The 18,394-nt window shown below is 38.2% G+C and overlaps 1 protein-coding gene across 2 annotated transcripts in view; it reads right to left on the bottom strand.

The window, feature by feature from the left end:
* The window catches only part of galnt18a (UDP-N-acetyl-alpha-D-galactosamine:polypeptide N-acetylgalactosaminyltransferase 18a), a 205,796-nt gene that overhangs the window by 49,218 nt on the left and 138,184 nt on the right, over nucleotides 1-18,394 (bottom strand). For both annotated transcript variants that reach the window (XM_012867633.3, XM_012867634.3), the window contains exons 7-8: nucleotides 9,567-9,752; nucleotides 7,586-7,723 (exon numbers count right to left, since the gene is read on the bottom strand). In XM_012867633.3, coding sequence (XP_012723087.2) covers nucleotides 7,586-7,723; nucleotides 9,567-9,752 — 324 coding nt within the window. The remainder of the gene's footprint in view (nucleotides 1-7,585; nucleotides 7,724-9,566; nucleotides 9,753-18,394) is intronic.

Raw genomic sequence — 18,394 nt, 5'->3', positions numbered from 1 at the left:
GCTTCTGCATATTGATCCAGGATAGTAAGTTGCATTAGTGACTTATTTTTCTCCGTGTCTTAGCCAAATCCAGCTCAGACACTATCAAATTTCTTAGCAGTACTTTTGTTCTCAGAGTTGCCTTTCAAACAAACCACATCTAGCTTTAGTGTTGCTCACCAACTGGCTATGGACATATTTAGAGAGTTTGAGTGGTGTGGAAGATCCTCAGAATCCTCGGAATGACAATGACAGTACTGTAGCACAATTAAACCATCAAGCGGAAAACATGGACTGATTATGAATAGAAAATGTAAACTTTGAGCTGCTTCCAATCACTGTTACCACGTTTTACCAGAGTACAAGCAACGGTTACTTAATATTTTGGTATATAGTTGTTTAGAAAAAGGGGAATTATGCATTGGAGTAATTTTTTAGAGCCAGAGCAGAAAGTACATCTACCTGAAAAGTGGTGCTGGGACTTAAGATTTTTAAGTTTGAATTTACCAAAGGGGTGAATTACAATTGTACCATGGATTACCAATAAGTACCAGGGTGTTGGTTATCATTTTTTATGGCTTCTTACTACCTTCTTACTGGAATAATCATCACCTCATGAACTCTTATTTGAACAGTAAACTTTGGTTTTATTTTCTTAGGGGTGCCCACTGTGTTATGCATTTATACCAGAGTTTTATGTTCTTAACATGTTGTCATTAGCCTTTGGCAAAGTTCAGCCTTGCTTTAGCCTGCCTTGAACCTGCTATCTTTCATTTTATGCTTTTTAACAAACGTATTTCTCAACCTTATGCATATAACCCCAGAGATAACAGAACGTGTTTATATATTCCCTTTAAAGGATCTGTTGGGAAGCTTTTATTTATATCTTGATCGTTGTAAACAGTCAGTGGCATCAGTCTTAACTCTTTTATTCAGGCGACCTTTTAAGAGAGAGGATTTGAATACAAATGCCTGTTTAGCCTTTCAGAATCTTTGGTCTGACCTTTGGTCTTCGTCATAAAGGACAGCAGGGTATACACATTCAGATTTGGAGATTAATCAAATGTCTACTAAATCACATCCCATAAGTGCCACGTTCTGTGTTTTTGATGAGTGGCTAGCTTTCTGGAAGTATCTTTTGTATTTAGAGATCATTTTCTCCATCTCTGGAGCAGTTACCATCCAAACTCCAAGACTTCATCTCTGCTTCGAATTTCTTATCGCGTCCCACAGTCTCTCTGTGCTCCTCTGTAATCACATCACATACGGTCCTGCAGGGCTTTCAGCGTAGTGCTTGAGCCTTTGAGGGCTGATCTGAGATTTCTATTTCATAATATCTCGTGCTGCTGCCACATATCAAACAGCAATTCACAATAATCCGATGCTTTATTGATCCCCTGGGGGATTTCTGCCCCTGCACCTCCCATTGCACACGGATGACAGAGGTCAAGCCCGTACACACGGCTACAGCCCTATAGGGAGGACGGTGAGTATTCGTCTTGCTCAAAGGTAGTAAGGCTAAGTGAGTCTCAAAGCAACTAATTTGTTTGTTCCAGTGACAGCAGCCACGTTGTTACAAGATCAGACGGACCACGTATCAGCAGCCTTTTGGGAAATCCGTTGTCTTAGCTGTTGTTTCAGTTGGTGTTGTTTAACGTCAAAAGACTCCCAAATTCACATCCTACACACATACTGAAACACAAAAACACACACCTGCATTCAGGCAGTCGCTGTTGATATACATCTCTTAAAATAATAGTGTAGTTAGTTGACAGGGGTTATATTATTTGATATAGATCAAAAGCTATTTAGCGTAAAGTCGACGAAAATGCCAAACTCAGAATATTTTATCATTTAATTTCTTTTTTGGGATTATTAAAGTATTTTCACTTCCAGTTCCCCAGAGGTCTGAGTCTCTGTGGACGTCAACCCCACAACAAACAGTTATCTTGGAAATTTGTTGGCGCCTAAGCAGTTCCGGCTCACGCTATTGCATTCAGCTAACCCCATTGCTCATTCCACCGATGTCAAGCACTGCTGCAAACAGAGGGTCAAAGGACAATTTGAAGACAAATGCAATTTTGTAAAAGGCTCAGGCATTACATATCAGAAAATGCCATTAAGTCCAAGACAGATTGTGAGGACTAATTCATTAAACTGAAATTAAACAGTCAAGAAAAAAAACGTATGAAAACTACAGAGATGAAATAAAGTTAGAGTTCATGGTAATTAGGAGAAAATATGTATGGTGTATAATGTTTTGAATATTTTTGAATACTGTAAAATGTAATTACAGCAAATGTGGATAACTGAGACAAGATGGATGTAAATACTGTAAAAGTAAGTAACAGATTTGATGCAAACTTATTGTAAGATAAGTTAAGGGGCAGATATAAGATTGCTCTTCTCTCTGCTCCTTTTCAGTCAATGCATCGATTTACTTGTGTTGTGTGTGTGAATTTCAAAGTTATTTTTGAATTAAATAAATAAACAAACTTAGCTAACGTTATTAACATTGATGCAAACAATGTTAAATATTTCTAAAACGTTAATATATTCTATTTAAAGAAGAATTAGTGCCATGTCTTTGTGCTTACAATGGACCTAAATGCCTTCAAGACAGTGTCAGGCATGTGGTGGTGACACGACTTAATTATGAAAATAAATGAGCTTACAGAACCAACCTGAGGAGAACGATGACACAGAGTCAGGGTGAGAACAACACCAGATGTGAGATTAGTGACACTGGAACCCGGTGAGTATAATCAGAAAAACGCCATACAACTGGCGGAGAATCTAAACATGGAACTGAGGGAAACGGACAAGTAAATCCATGGGGAACTAAACTGAACATAAGAAGGATCTTAATAATTAAAACTAAAAAATAATATCAACATATGAGTATAATCCAAAAAGCCTAGGAAACAGAACACACAGCAGAAGTAACACAAAGGGAGGAACCAAATATGGAACGAACTGCATGACAGCAGACAACTCCAAAATAAGCTAAACACAAGTGAGAAGCAAATTCTCAAACACATAGGGAAAAGTGGCCTGTCATCATCTGAGTTCAAAGCTTTATTTATCAGCACTGTGGGTGTCATAACTGATCAGACTGATTCCCACAAACCATTGGTTAGTTTTAGCTCCTGATTTCCAGGTAGGTTCCCTAAACAAAAAAATCTTAATTTCATTATTAAAGTTATTACTGATTATAAATGTATTTACACACAAAGACTAGACACCACAACCGAGAACAATGGAAATAGTTTTGCTAAGTATTTAGTCAATAATTTTTTTTAAATTTATATTTTTCTTTTAGTTTGTATGTGTCTAATTGTGTGCAAACGTATTCAACTGAGATTTCCGAAGAACTTTTATCTAAACAATATCTGAACTTCATGGTCTCCTTTTAGCCTACATAGATTTTGGTTGACAAAGATATTTTCCACATTTTGGTCTTCAAACAAAAACAATTATATATATATATATATATATATATATATATATATATATATATATATATATATATATATATATATATATATATATATATATATATATATATACATACATACATACATACATACATACATACACACACACATTTTTTTTTTACTTGAACATAATAATTTAAATTGGAATGTTTGCTGTGAAGGTATTGCTGAGTGATTGCTATGATTGAAACCTTGCTGTGTATTTGCCCTCTTGCCACAATCTTACTGCTTAAATGTGAAGTAAAGCAAAAATAGGTCCAGAAAATTGGGTGAAAAGTTATATTCCTGCATTTAGAGCTAATTTCAGATAATAAGAAGTTTTCAATCTGAGTATATGAAGGTAAAAGAGAAGAAAAAAAAGAAGTCTAAATCAGGACTCATACGCAGCCATGAAACGAACTCGTGAACAGACAGACTTGGCATCTTCTACTTCGTCAATCAACCTGAGCAGCAAGAACAGCAGAACCCTGCTCAGCTTTCAACAGATTTGCAAAACGATCCCACAGACAACCGAGGAGATGAGTAGAGAGATTTAAAAATCAATTGCTGTAAAAACTATTTTTAACTTCTCCATATCCCTCTGGTGTGATCCAGATCGAGCAAAGGCGGCATTGATTACATGTCATGTCTGCAATTACACCTGTTGTGTCGGTAAAGGTTATAGTTCAATGGTTGTAATGACTCGAAAAGCATGTCTGGTCATGAAGATGTGTTAAATTAAAGCCAAATTTCAGTACATAACCATGTTAAATCATCATATTAAATCTACACTCTTCTTCTAAGTGCTGTGATTTTACTAGTCTCACTAAGACAATGCCACCTTTGAAGGGAACATGCCATACAGAATACATTTCTTATAAATACATTTTGTTCTGTACTTGGAGCCTCAAGGAGTGCAGAAAACAGGTTCCTCTTAAATTAACTTCAAAACAGGGGTAAAAGAGGGGCTGTGGGGCAACAATAACGAGCAATTCAGACAGCAGTTCCACTTTATATAAACCACAACGAAATGATTTAAATGTGAAAAGAAAGGCCTTAAAAAAGCATATGTCCCCACAACAGATATCTGCAAAGAAAAGCCTGTTTCAAAGGGTAAATCAATGGCAAGACATTGATGCAGTCGGTGAAACTGACTGATAGTCTTTGATGAAGTTAAGCTGTTGGGTCCAATTAATATCTTTGAGAACCCTTTTGCTCCTTTTTGTTCTCTTTACAGCAAATCAAGCAATGTTTAGGACAAATATCTACAAAAGCACACGGTCACTTTCTCTCTCTTGCTGCATGACTATGTTTCCCAGTATTTGTTTTCCTCAGCAATTAGTTAAGAAAAGCAGCAATGCCAATAAGCTTCCTGTACAGGCTCCATCTGATGTTTCCAAAGGACTGAAGGGTAATATTTCTACAGGCCTATTTTCAGGACCAGTTAGTCTGATCTGACAACAGGAATAAATGAAATCATGAGCAGATTACCGTGGATGGAATAGGTACCGTGGAACCAAACAGATGTAAACCAGCTAACATTGCAACCACCTTTGTCGACGTTACCAAAACTGTTGAATTTTTCCAGCTAAAAGCAGCCAATAAAGGTTTTACAAAGATAGCAGCCAAGCTACATAATGAAGCTAACCAGGAAATAAACTCTAAAAATGCATTTCGCTTGATGTAAGGAAAGTAATTGAGCTAACATGGCCTCATTTTACTTTTTTTTTTCAACTTTAAAGCTCAAATTAACACTGTCTCAAATAATGGTTTGATCTTTTAGATACCACCCCTGATAAAACTGTATAATACATGAAAAATAAAGAACTATATTGTTGAAATAGTATAAGCTTACAACAAAAATCTTAAAAAAGTCCAACCTTTAATATGAGCCCATTTATTCAGTTGGTCAATTATTCTAAAATAAAAACAATTAATTCAATTAATTATTGACCAATTGTTCAACCCCTATATGTGCAAACATGACAGCGTTTGGTCTTCTCCTCAACTAATTCACAAGTAAGAAGCATACTGTAAATAGTTTGTTTGATAATTCCTCTTTGTACAATCTCTCTAGATCCTGTGGGTGTCATATCAGAGCTATCAGTCTGTGTTTTCTGAATAAACTTTCACAAAATCAAAACAATTTGCGTTAATGTGGACAGATGGCAGTTAAAGAGAGACTAAATATCCCGTTTAACACTCTTTACTAAGTTCTGTCAAATATACTGGTCCATATCTGAGTTAAGTAGCCTTTTCATTCCTAAATGATATAGGTCAGAATTCACAGTGCTCAACAAATGGAAAACAGTCAAATATTAAACTTAAATCAGCTAAAGAGGAACTTTGAAACTTTTAACAAAACTGTAAGAAGAAAGTTTTGCTAAACTTGATCATTTGATTATTAAATCTTCCAAAATATGCCCTGGCCCAGTTCTTATGCTCCTCTATGTTCAGCTGATCTCATGGATTTTCAACATGATTTGGATCTGGGAACTCAGATGGTCATAGAAGAAGGTTGGGTTTGGATCTGGTGATCTATTTCTATACTGATTTGCCAAAAAACAAAAACAAAAATGATGCCTTTTCAGTTTTTTGCCTAAGTCAACCACATTTTTTAATCAAACTTTTCTGGTACTCTAAATAATTCCCAACACCAAGCACTACATGTTCCCAGGACCTTTACAAAAGAAACAGGGTCACAGCATTACAGGTAGTCTTTTCACATATTTAACAATTCTTTTCATGACAAAGCCATCCGGGGGATTTGGTCCTTCAAAGCTGTGCGAACAGAGCACAATGTTCCAGTTAAAGCATTTTCCTTTCCTTTCATTCCCCACAACCAGTTGTTTTGTGGTCCATGTGGAGACTTGGTGACCACAAGAAGCCAGATTCTGCTGCAGGTCTTCAACAGAGTTTTTTTTTTTTTTTTTACAATTACGTTCACTGTGTAAGGTGTCTGTTTGTGATTTAGTGGTGAGAGGCAGGAGAAATGGGCTTCTGTGTCATGTCATATTTGCCAGTGATGAAATAAACCTAACCAGGGATGGATTCCTAGTAAGACGTTGCAAGACACAAAAAAGGTAAAACTTTTGATAAAAACAAAATCTTTACTGACATTTATTTTTCTAATAATTATTCTTGGTATATATAGCTTTTTTTTCTTTTTTTTTTAAACTGTTATTTATGTGGTATTTTGTTCCCCACAAATTAAATTGACTTATTTTCAAACATGGATGTTTCACCGGTTTTCCGAATTACATTTTCCTCTGGCAATAAGAGATGAATTTATTTTAAGATTTCTTTCCTACATCTTAACCAGAGGTGTGAATATGAGTACAGGATGTTATACATTAGAGCTTTCCTCACTATTTGACACATAAAGTAGACAAAGGAAGTGTAGTCTGTTCTGGATTCTTGCTGAGCTCCATCCCTTGAAAGTCACTGTTTTAAAACCAAGGTTGTGATGACTAAATGTTGGGCTCAAGGTTTCAACGTGACACCCTGCCGTACCGTTATGATCCAAAACTAAGTCTTTATTGAGAGTAAATGCATTACAAAAGATGATATAAGTGGATGCTGAGAGAAAAGAAGAGAAAACCTGAAAATCCTGTGGACTGCAGAGATATTTATATGCTTTATTGGCAGAGTGCCTACCCATTTATAAAAGACTTGAATGTAATTGAGACTCATTAATTTGGACATGTTTAATTGTATAAGCCCAATAGGTTTAATTAAACTATTTAATTAAATGTCTTAAATTGAAAAGGGGTATAATAGGAGTCTCTGAAAAGACGAAAACAGATTTGAAAACACATACACACAATATTAAAAGTATCACCAGGCATAATAATAATAAGCCATAAAAATGTCTAACAAGAAGAAAAATGGGCACTTTTTCGTTATGAATGTGAATATCCCTAAATACTTCATTTCCTGTTCATAGAAGCTGAATATAAACCTCTGGGAGTTCAGGCGCAGGGGAATTATGATGCACTGCTGTGCTTTTATGCGGCACTGAGATTTAATCCAAAGTCTATGAAATCTTTTCTTTGGCAGTCTTTGTTGCCGCAGACATTTCTCACATACAGATTAATACACTGAAATTACGGTTGTTAAGGGAAACTCACCACTCCATAAGCAACAGTGTCGCTGTACGATCGCAGCTCCGGGTAAATGTTGGAGAGGAACCAGCTGAACGGCCGACATTTGAGCCGGGACCGGAGGGCTTTCCTCTCAGAAATGTCCCCAATGTCTATTCCTGAGTTCTAGGGGAGGAAGTAAACACAAACACGTTATTTCCCCAGTTCTAGCTCTTTACTAATACTCCAAAACCTCGAGCAATGTAATAAAATGCGATGCGCTTCAACCCTCTGATTTGAAATGCTGCAGTAAATACGGAGCTGGATTCGGGGCCTCAGGCTCCTTCAAGCTCTGCTGCAATTCTACAAGGCCAACTTGAGAGCCTTAAATAATAAAGGAGCTCAAAGAGGACAATAAATGTTTGGAATGGGAAGTCCTAGAGAGACCATTTTTGGAAGAAAAGAAGAGATGCAGCCTGCAATAGGAAATGAATTTAGACCCTTGATTATAAAACACAGCTTTAAAACAACATATGTGTAAGACATGGGCTTTAATTGGCAGACGAATTATTCTGATAACCCAACTATTTTAGTTTCTGGGATGCATTAAAGCATAAAACAAACAAACAAATAGTTGGAGCATTCAGGACAAATTAGAAAAGTCCAGTTTGGACAGATTAAAATAAAATTATATATATAATTTCTTTCTTTTTTTTCTTCTTCTTCAGTAAACCATAAAAGCTCTTCTTTGATCTGTAGCTGTAAAAACAGAAAACAAGATAAAAGGAGAACATTATGACAGGGTTTCTACACAATTTTTTTTATGTTGTCCTATTTTCAGAGCAAGATACAAAAAATCCCTTTAAATTAACAGTAGATTCATTTACAGAGAACAGGCTTTCAAAACGTAACCTGCAAAAACCAAAGACTGTAAAAAAGATAATAAGTGAATAATAACTTCAGTAATTATGCAACCCAGATGTAGGGTAAGTTCATCATACTGTATTAGGTACTTCTTTTCAATCACTTGCTGAAACATCACATCTGATTGCATTTATGCATCTAGATGCTGACAAGAATAGTTTTAAGAGTTAAAAGTTGGATATTTTTAATGATTTAAAGGAATACTGTGGTATTCACAAATATCTCAGATGTGTAAAAGATAAAGCTGAACATATTTTTTGGAAGATTTAAAAATCAAATGATGTTTAGCAAAACTTTGTTCTTACAGTTTTGTTAAAAGTTTCTCTTTGGCTGATTTTAGTTTAATACTTCACTGTTTTCCATTTGTTGAGCACTGTGAATTCTGACCTATGAATCATTTAGGAATGAAAAGGCTACTTAACTCAGGAATGGAGCAGTCCATTTGACAGAACTGAGCAAAGAATGTTAAACGGAATATGTAGCCTCCCTTTAACTGTCATCTGTCCACATTACAGCAAATTGTTTTGATTTTTGTGGAAATTCATAAAGAAAACTCAAACTGACAGCTCAAAACAGTACTTAACATCAACAAAATAATTCCAAATGACAAATTGGCTGAAAAACTGACATAATATAGACAATTAACTGTATTAGGTATTTCCTGGGTCTTTTTCTGTTTTTTTTAAAGACATGACCTAAAGATCGTGCTACTCTGCTCATGTCATATTTTTAGATTTCTTATTTTGTCCTCCTCTTGCAAGTTGTCCTTCACTTCTTTTTAATACACACTGTAGAAAATCCTGTTACTATCTGGTACAAAGATTTCAAAATCTTTGAAAGATCTCCGAAAGTCTGCAGCGCTAGTGATCAGGATTTAAAAATATTTTATGGAAGGGAATTTTTAAAGTATTAGGAGTGTTTTTATATTTTTTTCACAGTACAAAATACAAAGTTGCTCAACTGCATTCATCTTAAATGGATTATCTTGTGAATGGCACATTCTTGGTTATTAGCAAGCTTCTCCTAAACAGAAATAAGCGCATAACCAACCAACAAAATCTTCCCTGCAGTCAATACAAGAATCAAACTCCGAGCAGCTGTGTACCTGCAGTGGGACGTTCCAGGCCATATAGACGTGATTTTTGTGGTGGTCCATCCACACCTCAGCCACTCTCAGAGCGTTGCGTCGCACGTGGACTGTCAGGTTCTCCGTGTAGGGTTTGTGAGCGCGCTCGATGTGGGCGATCCTGGAGCAGGGGAGAACTTCCACGCTGCCGCCACACTGCCACACCTGGAGGGATAAATACAGAGACTGCTGCCACTTTACAATGAAAAGCAGCAGATGTTTTCTGCGCCTGCCAAGTCAGAGTCGATCTACACCTGTAGGTCGAAAGCAGCAGGTTAAATACTCGTATGCTGCGACTCAACCTTGTTCTGCAGAATTAGCAGAAGCGTAACAGCATCATGAGACCATGCTGAGAATGCTCATCTAGGTGCTTTGCTATTTTTAGACCTTTCTACACCTTGTTGACAGCGGAAGCTGTCAAAAATGCGAGCAAATTCATGGTGAAAGCTTAATGCGGGATATTCACCGTGAATCAAAGAGAAACATACAGTTCACTGGAAGCAATGCTATTAGACAGAGATTTTGTTTAACTTTTACTACAGGCAATATCATAAGTCCCTGCTTGAACATTATAAATGAACCTGCAAGGACTTAGTCTGAGCTGAATTATCCAATTGAATCAATATTTGAAAACACTGATGCCTTGCTTGTGGCTCATGTTTCCTGCCAAAACACTAAATGTGCAGGGACACCTTGTTTGTGCTATTTTGGGTCAGCCAGTGAATATCACTAATTGACACAAGATGACACACTTAAAATATAATCTTAAAAACTGCCTTGTTAATGTTTAGCCTAAACAACTAAGACCAATATGTACCCTGCAAGAAATATGTTCTTTAACGCAAGGCGGCAAGAACAAAGTCGTTTCTGGCCACGACAAAAAAAGGTAAAAAATAAATAAATCGCAGCCCTCTTGGGAGTTCTCATAGGTCCTGCTGCATCTGTATATAGTAGCTGCAGGACTCATGTATTAAGCAGAAGCTCTGTGATCCCCCTAACCTACAGAATCATGTCAGTCTTTACATCAATAGTCTTCTTTACGTAGGCCCTAGGAAGAAAAATCCGAACTACCCTCACTGGTGAAGAGTATAGCAGAATATGCCATGTAGAACAACGCCTTATATGTCCAATAAAAGTTAAAGGTCACTCCTTTGTTAAAAAATGCAATTCATACAAAAGTATCAGGAATGACTGTCCTTAATTACACAGTATAAACAAATTTCAAATAAATTATTTTTAATAATGTTGAGAGACACCACCAGGTGGCTTTTAATTATGAGGTAAGTAAAAAAAAAAAAATTATCGTCTGCTTAGATTATTAAGCCCATTATTTTTTTTATTGATTAGGCTGTCAGTGCTGGGATTTGTGTCTAATTTGTGCCTCATCTCTCTCACCTGAGATGTGCTTCACTCCAATCACCTTTATGACAGCACCTGTTTTCTAGACTAAGGTATCTATCCACAGACTCCAAGATTACTGAAAGCACTTGACAGTAGATGTCCAGCAGTTTTTCCATGCCTGATCTTCCCATTATTACCTTGCTTTTGTTTCTTGGGTTTCCCTACCTTGCCCGTGTCGGACTTTTACCAAGCTTCTCATATCTGAACCAAGACACGTTTTCTGTTCCCCGACCTATGAGCTTTGTCCAGCCTTATCCAGACTGGTCTGTCCATCTCTGACCACCCATGCATGACCCTCCCAGTGACCAAAGCCTGCTGGTTTTTCCTGCAGAGGTTATCAGACTGTCACCAGGTTTGTGTTCAAAATAAACCTTTTAAATGCAACTCAGTGTCTGACCAGAATTATGGGTCTACAGTCGGGTTTTCCTGACTGTCCGATTAACAAATGGTCTGCATATTGTACAACGCACTGCCTAAATGCTTTTGTCACATCACCAAAAGCCTGAATGCAGTCTTGAGCACAAACACATCCGTCAGTAGGTTTGGCTTTGTATTTAATTATGCCGTTTTTCACATAATAGCTTGAACTAAGCACAACTCATTCTTGCTAATAAATACAACTCTCTTCAGGAATAAACGACAGATGTTACCTGAGACAATTTCAAGGTTAGGTAATACGTAATGCTGAGGAAGTTGCAGCTCCCCTCAAAGGTAAAGAGCTTGGTGACTGTCTGTCCGTGTATCTGTCCATGTGTCTGTCCACGGGTATCTTTCTGCTTGCTATGCACATATGTGTGATTCTAATGCCCCTTTTCCAGTAGTACGAACTTTGGGCGGTTTGCTTCTGTACGTGCCGTTTTGTAGGCCTTCCCACTAGTAACAATTACCTGGAACCATCAAGATTTCTAGTCCATACTTTGCCTTGGTGGGATTCCAAGCACAGTGAGTCAATTTGGAGACGTCACTGCAGAAGGCTGTCTGTCTCTGATTGGCTAAGGGGTGGAGTCACTGTTTGTGTAATACCAGTGACTCCAGAACTAGAATCAGGCCAGCCATATTTAAAGAACACACAACAGCTGCAGTGGATAGCGGATATATCATTAGATACTGAATGGAGATGGAAGCCCTCAAATCGATACCGTGACCCAAACAGTTTGTGCGTATGGTGTGTGAGGTCTTAAGAAATGTCAGCTCCCCTTTTCCTGAACCTAGACCTGTACAAGTCCTGGATGGAGGGAAGGTCAGCCCCATTGAGTTTGGACCTGTCCTGTGATGTGGACGAACCAAACCACACAGTGATGTATGTCCACATTAGCCTCGTGAGACCATCCTTGTCTCGCGAGCTTTCAAGGTTTCACTCGCAGATCAGTCTGGCTACTTTCCGTTATAGAAAATTTGGAGCCGTTCACCAAACGAACGTCCAATCAGCGTTGGCTTTGAGGCGGGTTGAGGTGTGGTGCAACGAGAAGCGTGACAGTTCAGTCTAAAGAACATGGCGGCTTCAGCCGATGAAACTAGCTTTAGCGTGGCTATCGAGCAAGTTTTATCGGAATTACAGAGTATTTCTTCACTGAAAGAAGAGCAAAACACTGCTCTGGAGGCTTTTCTCAGAGGAAAATATGTTTTTGCTCTTCTACCCACTGGTTTCGGCAAGAGCTTGTGGTTGTGTTTTCATCGTCGCTGTTAGTATGTCATATGCTTCGTTGATCTGATTGGTTTATTTGGCCCGTCTATCACCAACATAGGCCAATCAGCTAACCAGTATTTTCGCCCCTTCCCAAAATCACTTCAACGGAAGGTTTCCAGATGGATTTGCTCCGCATATCCAGGTAGTCGGGTTATGTCCACATGACAGACTGAATAACGTCAGTGTAGAAGATGACCAGCAGCTCCTGTGGATGGTTGTACATCTTGAGTTGCTGCAGGAAGTAAGGTCTCTGCTGGACCTTCTGAACAGTGTCCATTTGTGAGGACCATCCCAGGTCTTTAGAAAGTGTGGTCCCTTTGAGCCGGAAGTGAACCACATCAGACACAATGCTGTTGAGGATCGGTGAGGGGATGCAGTATTTTCCGGAAGTCAGCCGTCTCCTCCACAGTCTTTAGTCGGTTAAGCTCTAGGTGGTTCTGGCCACATCAGTGGATCAGGCTATCCATCTCATTTCTGTATGCAGACTCGTCACTGTCCGGGATCATGATAGTGGTGTCACTTGCAAACTTTAGGGGTTTTACAGACAGGTCTGCTGACGTGCTGTTATTTGTTTACAGAGAGGAGCGGGAAGAGAACACACCCAAAGAGGTTGACGGTGCTGATCCATTTCCTGGTGGGGGCCGGTACTGTGAGCCGGAGGATGCAAAAATCCCTTTGTTATGCTCATACGTTTAAGTAGAACAAGTAAACCTATACTGAATTCTGTTAGTGTTTCTAGTTAGCATTCAGTATCTATGGACTTTCATGTACCTGGGAAAAAAATAATAAAAAGGTTAATTTGAATTGCTACGCCTGCTATGTTTGTGTGCTAAATCTTTCCTGTAGGGCTGCCTCATTGCCTGCGTCCATTGAAAGCAAAGAGCTGCTGCAGAGCAATAACTAAACTGTTGTACTGGCTCCGAGCCCAGACAGGAGCATAAACCAGAGCCAAATTCTGAGGTGGTGAATGCCACTTGCAGAAATACCTCGGTGCTCTCTCTCCATCCAGGAGTTACAATGTGGGGTTGGACGACGAGGAGCTATTCTTCAGGTATTCCAAATTGTGTCTGAGAAAGTGGGTGTGCAGAATGCGATAGAGAGACAAACGTTAGGAAAAGACAAGAGCAGAAAAGGAGAAATTGTGTAACACATTAAATAAAATGTGACAAAGGGAGATAAACTGGGAAGTACAGAGCGAAGATAAAAATATGACTAGAAGGTGGGGGTCTTTTTTTCCTCCTCCTTCTAAATAAATATCTTCTCCCATGGGAAAAAAAAACAGTCATGCAGCATCCTTACAACTCCTAACCACTTCTCCGTCTGCTGATTTTTCTTTACTTTTTGGGGTTATGTTCAACAAATTTCACTTTTCAGAAGTTTTAATGAGAAAATGGGGGGAAAAAAAAAACAAGTGAAGTTGCGTATTATAAATCACATCAAGGAAAGACTGCCTGTAGTGATAAAGAAAAGCTGTCTTGAGACAATGAGGATTAAATGTGCACAATAATGTGCCATGGTGCAGATGAAGCTTCATGAAAGCAGTTTTTATCACAATGGGGCCAGAAATACTGAACGCTGCAGCGAAAAAAAAGTGATGGGGATAAAAATGAAAAATAAAATAAATCTCAGTGATAACAAAAGGCGCCATTGGTGAGACAGAGATAGAAATAGAACAAACTGTTTTTTGTCTTAAACCTTGGGCTGAACTTCACACATGATAAATTATTAAGAGTAAGAGTAAGAAAAAAGCCCTTGAGACAAGAGGACAGAACTGATTCTGTCAAAACATCACTGCTGATTTACATATTCATCGATCTAAAAGTCGAGCAATTTGAAGTATTGCCTGCTAAGTCAGCAAAAAAAATAAAATATTGATTCTTCTTGTCATTCCTAATGTGTTTTTGTAAAATAGCCCTGGTAAATAATGTATTTCTGTGTAAACAGGTGAGTTATTAAGATTTCATTTGATCTCAGGTTTCACTGGAACCTTTGGGTAGAAATGGGATGGCTACAAAATACTTCTACAACCTTGTCTATGGATTCCAGTAACAGTCAGTTCAAAAATCTAATATTATTAAGGTCAGTGGAAATCAATTATTGTTCTTTAATTTGTGCTAAGGGTTTGTAAATGGGTTTAAATCTGTTAAAAAGCAAAGACTGGAGCGTTTCAGAGTTAATAAAGTTGGAAAGGATCAATAGCCCCTTGAAGAAGCATTGGTGAATCACAGAGGCACCTTCTTCAAACCATGAAGAAGAGGACAAAGTGCAACTAGCTAATTTTATTTACCAAGATGTGTGCTCTGAGCTGGAAAACCCAAATGGGTGTCTATATGCAGTCAGCCAGTTGATAAATCATGGTGAGCTGTTCACAAAATGCAGCATTTGCTGTTGGCAATGTTTAACACAACGGCTTGTTTGGTCACGTCTTTTAAATTCAGGTTTATTCAAAGTCTTTCTTTTGCCTGCAAAACAATGCCAAGCTTAGAAATATCCTGTTTCCGAATAATGCAGAAAACAAGCACATGCACTTATTTGTAAAGGATAGACTATTGCTTGATTGTTTATTATCAGAAAGCCCCCTGAATAGTCTTTAAAAACCTGCAGCTGCAGCTTAAAATTCTGCAGCCTAAAAAAAGGTTGTATATCTCAATATTTAGCCTCTCTTCCCTTTTAAACCCAGAATAGTTTTTAAAATATTTGTTCATACAAATAAAGCCCTGAATGATCAAGCACCATCATATATTATAGATCTGATTGTTCTGTAACTTAAAACTTTCTTGTCCCAGAATCAGTACCGTATTTCTCGGACCATAGGATGCACTGGAATATAAAGCACACTGTGGATTAACATGTCTGTGTGTTAATGTCCACACATAAGCCACTGGATAATAAGGTGCATTAAATATTCTTCCCAAGTGTGTAATATCAGAGGAGGGAGTAGCTGGACTACACTGCCCTGTTTATATCATAAGGCCAAAATAGACATAACTTTTATATTGAAATAACTTACTAGGTTTATTGTTGCTAGCGAGTACTCCAGGCGTAGGCTGCCTTACATTAATGCACTTCTAGTATAGACATTACAGTCAGGCAGTCTGGTAGACAGCTCAGGGGTCCAATCAGGTAGTGATACAGCTCTGAATATCTATTGAGCAGAGCTCAAAGGATATTTAACACCTTTTTGAGCGTATTGTACCACATAAAATCGGTCAGTAAGCACAACGGTAATAATATATAAGGCGCACCATCGATTTTTGAGAAAATTTAAAGATTTGAAGTGCACCTTATAGTCCAAAAAAATACAGTAAGTACATTTAATCTGTAATGTATGTTTTGTTGTTGGGTCAGGATGAACATGAGAGCATCACGCATGTGTTGAAGAGTTGTTGGCTACACATGCAAATCTCAGATTTCACCACATTCCCAAACAAGCTCTATTGGAGTAATACAGGTGACTCTGGAGGTCTTTGGAGTACAATAGACCTTGTCTTGTTCTAGATATGCATTTGAAAACATATAAGGTTTGAGTCATTGTGCATTAACCTGATGGAGAAAGAAGAAATTGGTGCACTGTGTTATTAAGGGATGGACATGGTCATTAACAATACTTAGGTCAGCTGTGGAATTAAAATGAGGCTCTATTGGTACTAAGAGTGCCCAGAGTGTAACAATATATTCCAGATAATAACACCACCTCAGTCTGAACTGTTAAAGCAGAGCAGGATGGAGTTGTGCTATCATCTTACTTAACCCAAATTCTGACCCAACCATCTGCTGCAGCTGAAACCGAGACTCTTGGAACCAGCCAAAAGTTTTGTCCTCCTGTTATTCTGAAATCTTGGTGTGAGTCGGTGTGAACTGTAGCCTCAGCTTCCAGTTAGTTGACAGGAGTTGTACCTGGTGAGGTCTTCTGCTGCTGTAGCCCATCTGCTTCTATACTTAACATGTATGCATTCAAATGTGATATTACATATGCCTTGTTTGTAATGCGTGCTTATGTGATCTCCAGCCATTATTTGTACACTTCCAGTAAATCTGCAGCACCTGAAAGCCCGTCTAGCACTAACAACCTTGTTAAATGTATTTTAAATCCACTTTCCTCTCTGTTCTGATGCTTAGTTTGTATAAGGCCCTGTTTACCAGTTCTGGATGCTTAAATGCAATGTATTGTTTCCTTGTGAGTAGCTTATTTCCTCGTGTTAACAAGTATTTAAACAGGTGAGACTGATGAAGTGGTTGTTAAGCGTATGTTCAGTTGAGTTTATGAAGCAACTATCTGATGGCGGGGCTGGATTTTTAGAGCTTAAAAGCTTTAGTGTCTGCGCTAACGCTGAACTCTGAAATATTACTTAACACCTCTCCTGTTGCATCTGTTATATATTTAGGTTATATAAATAGGCTTATCAAGGATTTTACAGTAAACGCTGCTACAGAAAAATGTGACTGACTTCAAGATAATTCACAATAATCATGAAGTGACTGTATTTATTCATGGTTTTACAGACATCGGGAGATCTGCTGATATTCTGTTAAGCAAGTAAATGAAATCTGGTCATTTAGGACAGGTTTTAATTGCAGCTGTGAACACCCATTTTAAATCTGTCCCCCTGTACCTAAATCAGCTACTTAATGTGCGCTCTTGCCAGGCCCATAGACATAGAAGGCCAGGCTATCCAGGTACAGCCCACCTTAAACATCAAACATTAAACATCCGCACAACAAGCAGTGAGCTCACTAGGAGCTTCCAAGTGTTTGCCAATTTCTTTTCTGCGTTTGTCGTCGTTGCATATTTAGAAGGTCGTGCGTGACTGCAAGCCCTATTTTAGCGCGCAAGCGAGAGGGAAGTGGGGGCAGAGCAGCTGGCAGCTGGAGGGAACATCTGACTTGATTCATAACAACACACACTGCCGGGATCGTGACTGCAAGGCTGAGATCTCCCCTGCAGAGAGGATGTGTGTTCATGGGCTTCGTTTCATACTGAGCACATAATCTTCCATGCCAGTATCAACAAGTGTTCAGCTAATCAGTCTGTATAGTTGGGGACTCATTTGGAGCAATTGGATTCCAGGAATCTTATAATAAAGGTTAAAGTAACTTCCCTTTGTGTGAAGGCACTTAAGCATTTCTCAAAACTGGGTAAAAAAAAAGTTGTAAAAGTTAAGGCTGAGTCATCCATTGATGTAAACCCTCAAAACTGGAAGGGACAATGGGATGTTTTTCAACTTCTGATACTTTAATTTTACAAAATACTGTCATGGTAAGGTAAAAATCCTCTTATAGAATATTTAATGTGCAACAATTCACTCAGCCTATTCTGTTTGAGACAGCTGAAGCCCCTTCAGACAACATAACAATGAGGCATATATAGAGGGTATAGTGCATTGACAGTTCTGCTTTCAAGTTTACAGACACTTGTTATTGGCATGAATTTCACATTACCAATCTATCAGTATACCAGGAGTTTAAGCTGCTGGTCTCTGCAAATTTTTTGCACAAATTCTCTTTTTTATTATGTGTGCATTTGCTATAATGTATTAATTGTATGTTTTAGCACCAACGTGAGTCATTTCCCCAATGCTGCTGTACTTTGTTCAAAATATGACTGCACCATGACAATAAGGAATTATCTCATGTGAAGTACGGCAACATTAAGGGTCCTTAATGGCTCCTGCCTAAAGCCAGTGATAACTTGGGGACTGCAGATAAACGCATATCAGGA

The sequence above is a fragment of the Fundulus heteroclitus genome, chromosome 2, assembly GCF_011125445.2.
Source record: "Fundulus heteroclitus isolate FHET01 chromosome 2, MU-UCD_Fhet_4.1, whole genome shotgun sequence".
Classification (NCBI taxonomy): domain Eukaryota; kingdom Metazoa; phylum Chordata; class Actinopteri; order Cyprinodontiformes; family Fundulidae; genus Fundulus; species Fundulus heteroclitus.
The sequence above is the reverse complement of the archived record's forward strand: the minus strand, read 5'-3'. Positions and strand labels throughout refer to the sequence as shown.